A 5,133-nucleotide genomic window follows, 5' to 3' on the forward strand; every position below is an offset into this window, starting at 1 on the left:
TCTGAACAAGGCCTCCTGTAGACCACCATGTGACCCTTTACAGCCCACTCAGGTTAATCCCTCTCTATATCTTGTTGCAGGGCCTTTACTTCTGGAAAGTCTTTATGTGTGGGATTAAAAAAAAGGGTATATTCAGTGACCAGACCCCCCCGATACCCCCATGAGAGGTAACACCTCCATGTAATACGGGCATGAGGAGAGGCAGATCGCTAAAATTATGATCGGAGGCCTTCACCCCGCTCAGTGCCCTCCAAACGCAAGGAGAACCTGCCCTAGGTGGTACCTTCAGACCGCTCTGCTGGGAAATGACTTGGATTTTTGGTCATAAGCCCCCCCGCCTCGTGTTTCCTGATGCCCATCAGCTGGTCCCTGTGCGATTCATCACTCAAACGGACCTTCCTCCTGAGACGTCGTTCTTCTAGATCTACCCCAAGGGGTAACCGTTCCTGGTCAGCTGGTCCACCTTTCATTCGTGGTTCATCCCCCCCTTGTGTAGGCCGGGTCAGTGTTTATTCCTGGATTCCATTGGCAATTATGAGGCCAGAGGGACATTTTATTTTTGTAAATATTTTATTCCAAAAAGATTTATTATTTTTGAGGAGCGAAAAGTAGAAATCAGAAGAATCCAACGCTTGGCATCTATGAAGGCGACTTCCATAAGGAACGTGAAACTCCCCCGTCCCTTGTGAGAGGTAAAATATAGACCAGCTTACCAAGGGGGAGGCAGCAGAGGCACGGGAGGGATAGTCTGCAGAGACACAGGAGAGGAGGGATTGTCTGCAGAGACAGAAGAGAGGAGGGATAGTCTGCAGAGACAGAAGAGAGGAGGGATAGTCTGCAGAGACACAGGAGAGGAGGGATAGTCTGCAGAGACACAGGAGAGGAGGGGGAGTCTGCAGAGACACAGGAGAGGAGGGATAGTCTGCAGAGACAGGAGAGAGGAGGGATAGTCTGCAGGGACACAGGAGAGGAGGGATAGTCTGCAGAGACACAGGAGAGGAGGGATAGTCTGCAGAGACAGGAGAGAGGAGGGATAGTCTGCAGGGACACAGGAGAGGCGGGCTAGTCTGCAGAAACACAGGAGAGGAGGGATAGTCTGCAGGGACACAGGAGAGGAGGGATAGTCTGCAGAGACACAGGAGAGGAGGGATAGTCTGCAGAGACACAAGAGAGGAGGGATAGTCTGCAGAGACAGAAGAGAGGAGGGATAGTCTGCAGGGACACAGAAGAGGAGGGATAGTCTGCAGGGACACAGGAGAGGAGGGATAGTCTGCAGAGACACAGGAGAGGAGGGATAGTCTGCAGAGACAGGAGAGAGGAGGGATAGTCTGCAGGGACACAGGAGAGGAGGGATAGTCTGCAGAAACACAGGAGAGGAGGGATAGTCTGCAGGGACACAGGAGAGGAGGGATAGTCTGCAGAGACACAGGAGAGGAGGGATAGTCTGCAGAGACACAAAAGAGGAGGGAGAGTCTGCAGAGACCCAGTAGTAATTGCCTTCATGTCTCTGCCTCTGGCTGCAATGCCTCATGGGACTGGGAGTCTCACCACAGCTGGTTGGCTGGAGTTTGCCTTCCCCCGCCACTAGTCTGCTGACATCACATCCAAGATGGCGGCACCCGGCAGCAGCACTCTCTGGACTTTCAGATGCCTACACAAGAGAAGAACCCTTCAGGTAGGAGGGGGACACACAGCACAGGTCAGGTGACTGCTGCTCTCTCCTATCAGAGTCGGGTTGGATATGAACTTTGCGCTTCAACTATGTGACTCTGGCAGAGATTGTGATCCCGATGCTGAAGATGGAGATCAGATTTTGCGGTGAAGGAGCTCTCGCTGTGTAAGCGGGAAAGAGGAAAACTCCCCGTATGGATTTTCTGATGTTTATGGAGGTGTCCTTTCTGGTTAAAACCTTTTCCGCACTCGGAACAAGAAAAGGGACGCACGCCCGTGTGAAGCCTCTCGTGCCTCATAAGGCTTGCGTTCCTGGTAAAGCTTTTCCCGCACTCGGAACAGGAAAAAGGGAGCGCGCCCGTGTGCCTTCTCTGGTGTGCAAGAAGGTGCCCTTTCTGACTGAAACCTATCCCGCAGTGTGAGCATGAATACGGATGTACTCTGGCGTGAACTTTCATATGCCTTGTGAGGTTCTCTTTCCGTGAAAAACATTTCCCGCACTCCGAACATAAAATAGGGCGCTGTCCCTCGTGGCTTTTCAGGTGTCTTAGGAGGTGTCTGTTCTCGACAAAGCTTTTCCCGCACTCTGAACATAAGAAAGGGTGTTCCCGAGTGTGACTTCTGTGGTGTTGAAGGAAATCTTCTTTCTGAGTGAAACCTTTCCCACCCTCTGGGCAGGAAATTGGCTTCTCGCCGGTGTGAAGCTTCATGTGGACATGGAGGCTTCCATTTTGGGGGAAACTTGCACCGCACTCCAGACACAGAAAGGGCTTTTCACTGGTGTGAATTCTCTGGTGTATAACAAGGTTTGATTTCTTTTTGAAGGATTTATCACACTCGGAACATGAAAAGAGTTTCTTACGGGAATGAAGTATCCGGTGTTCAGCCAACTGTGATAAATCGGTGAAGGACATCCCACACTCTGAACAAAGAAAGATCCCCTCTGCCGCGTGGACAGTGTCATGTGCATGGAGCTCCGATTTCGTTTTGAAACATTTCCCACACACTGCACATGACTTTGACCTCTTGCCCACGTGACACTTCAAATGTCGATCAAGACACAACTTTTTTCTAAAGCATTTCCCGCACTCTTCGCAGGCAAACGGTCGCTCGCCCGTGTGGCTCCGCTGGTGGACGATGAGGTCAGGTTTACGCGTATAACCTTTTCCGCACTCTCCACAAAGGTATGGCATTTTATCCAGGTGTGTCCTCTGGTGTATCGTGAGGGTGTCTCTCCGAGCAAATCTTTTTCCGCACTCTGAACACGAGAAGGGTGTCTCGCCTGTGTGAAGCCTGAGATGTCTCATCAGATGAGCTTTCTCTATAAAGCTCTGCCCGCACTCCGAACACACATAAGGTCTCAGGCCTGTGTGATACCTCCTATGGGTGACCAGGTCCCATTTGTTTTTGAAAGATTTGCCGCACTCCAAACATGAAAAAGGCCGCTCTCCAGAGTGGGAACTTTGATGCCTGAGAAGATGCGATTTTGAGCTAAAGCCTTTCCCGCACTCCGAACACGAATAGGGTCGGTACCCGGTGTGATGTCTTTGGTGACGCGCCAGATCCGATTTCCACACGAAACCTTTCCCGCACTCTGAACAAAAAAACGGATGGTTCCTGGCACGCGACCTTTGACGCACAGAGAGAGTAGACCTAAGATCTGACGAATGTTCTATCGCAAGAAACGTCTCATCTGTTCCGGTATCACAAAAAGATTCTACGGGACTGGACAGATCTGGGGGATGGATAGGCGCCACAGTGGCGGCTGCTTTATCAGACGGTTCCTCGGGGTTAGAGGGGACGAATTCTTCCACCTGGTGAAGGCCGTGAGGAACGGGTTTGACTTGTGTAACACTGATGTCTTCTTCTTTATATTCCAGGAGACGACTTTCCGAGACGGTCAGAAGATCCGGGACATCTGCGTGCGGAAAATGTTCATGTTAGAAACAAGTTCAGAAGTCATGAAAGTCATCATTCAGCTGAGGAACATCCCGGAGAACGTAACATTCTACTAAGGAACGGACCTTTCATAGGGTGAGGGATCTTCTGATGTTCCTGGGTGGAGTCCCGGGAATACAGGGGGCGGGGACATCTCTCTGGTGGGTTCCTCTTACTGGATCCATCTGTAGGAGACACACACACTGACTGAATACATTGTTTCTATGTGTGTATCAGATGATGGGGGATGTAGGCGGAGCCTCCGTACTGCTCTCTCCTCTTACCCGGTGATGTGAGGGGCGGGGCATTCTCCATCACCACGTCCTTGTAGAGATCCCGGTGTCCTTCTAGATACTCCCACTCCTCCATGGAGAGATAGACAGAGACATCCTGACACCTTATAGGAACCTGACACACACAATGATACCGTCACCACCCAGACACGCCCCTTGTCTGTTCCTGGATCATGTCCCAGAATCCCCGGCACCGCTCACCTCTCCCGTCACCACCCAGACACGCCCCTTGTCTGTTCCTGGATCATGTCCCAGAATTCCCGGCACCACTCACCTCTCCCGTCACCACCCAGACACACCCCTTGTCTGTTCCTGGATCATGTCCCAGAATCCCCGGCACCGCTCACCTCTCCCGTCACCACCCAGACACACCCCTTGTCTGTTCCTGGATCATGTCCCAGAATCCCCGGCACCGCTCACCTCTCCCGTCACCACCCAGACACGCCCCTTGTCTGTTCCTGGATCATGTCCCAGAATCCCCGGCACCGCTCACCTCTCCCGTCACCACCCAGACACACCCCTTGTCTGTTCCTGGATCATGTCCCAGAATCCCCGGCACCGCTCACCTCTCCCGTCAGCAGCTCCACCATCTTCTTGGTGGCTTCTAGAATCTTCTCCATGTTGGGTCTCTCGGGTTTTAGGGAGTCACATGGGGGCGCTGTGATGGTCACATGATCACCAGACTTCAGAAGAGGAAAACTCTGGATGGAGGAACCAATAGGAACATCATGTTAGTATCCCAGAATCCTCCTCACCCCTCTGGTCAGGTCATGTGACCTCCCAGAATCCTCCTCACCCCTCCGGTCAGCAGGTAGATGATCTCCAGGGTGAGGTTTAGTATCCTCTCCGTCATGTGACTCCGGACCTCCTCCATCTTCATGGACATGGTCATGTGATCTTTTCGGGAGGAACGCAGCGTGCCTTCATGTAAAGTTGGGTAAATGGTTTAATATTTAGACCGGACCTGCGGACAGATGACGGGATAAGACTCTATATCGGCGTTTTCATGTTGATCATCATCTGCCGGAGATAAAAGACGTCACGGTGACTATGGAGGACGGACATGACGGGGGGAGGGGTTACTGGGTGTACATATAACATAATATCTTATTACCTCCTCTGCTGCCAGTTCCAGCAATGTCTCCTCTCTAATTCCTCCCAAATCACCTCACAGCTAGAACTTCCTGTTTATAGGTGACATCACTTCCTGTCTGTAGGGAGACAGGACTTC

At 51.8% G+C, this 5,133-nt stretch overlaps 1 protein-coding gene across 1 annotated transcript; it reads right to left on the bottom strand.

Annotated features, from left to right (window-relative positions):
- Positions 1 to 709: 709 nt before the first annotated feature.
- LOC108799920 (gastrula zinc finger protein XlCGF57.1-like) lies at positions 710 to 4,522 on the bottom strand. The gene is made up of 5 exons (XM_018571867.1): positions 4,469 to 4,522; positions 3,696 to 3,726; positions 1,944 to 3,589; positions 1,549 to 1,651; positions 710 to 777 (listed from the first exon to the last, which is right to left on the bottom strand). The coding sequence occupies exons 1-5, from the start codon at positions 4,520 to 4,522 to the stop codon at positions 710 to 712; spliced, it is 1,902 nt and encodes a 633-aa protein (XP_018427369.1).
- Positions 4,523 to 5,133: the final 611 nt, after the last annotated feature.

The sequence above is a fragment of the Nanorana parkeri genome, unplaced genomic scaffold (genome assembly GCF_000935625.1).
Source record: "Nanorana parkeri isolate BGI_ZX_2015 unplaced genomic scaffold, ASM93562v1 scaffold1855, whole genome shotgun sequence".
NCBI lineage: Eukaryota > Metazoa > Chordata > Amphibia > Anura > Dicroglossidae > Nanorana > Nanorana parkeri.

Excerpts from the sequence above, each read along its gene's own strand:
- LOC108799920 (XM_018571867.1), bottom strand. The coding sequence starts at position 4,522 with ATGGAGAAGATTCTAGAAGCCACCAAGAAGATGGTGGAGCTGCTGACG. Across the intron at positions 3,590-3,695 it reads GATCCCTCACCCTATGAAAG|ATGTCCCGGATCTTCTGACC; the intron begins GTCCGTTCCTTA and ends TTCCGCACGCAG. Across the intron at positions 778-1,548 it reads ACTCCAGCCAACCAGCTGTG|ACAATCCCTCCTCTCCTGTG; the intron begins GTGAGACTCCCA and ends CTGTCTCTGCAG.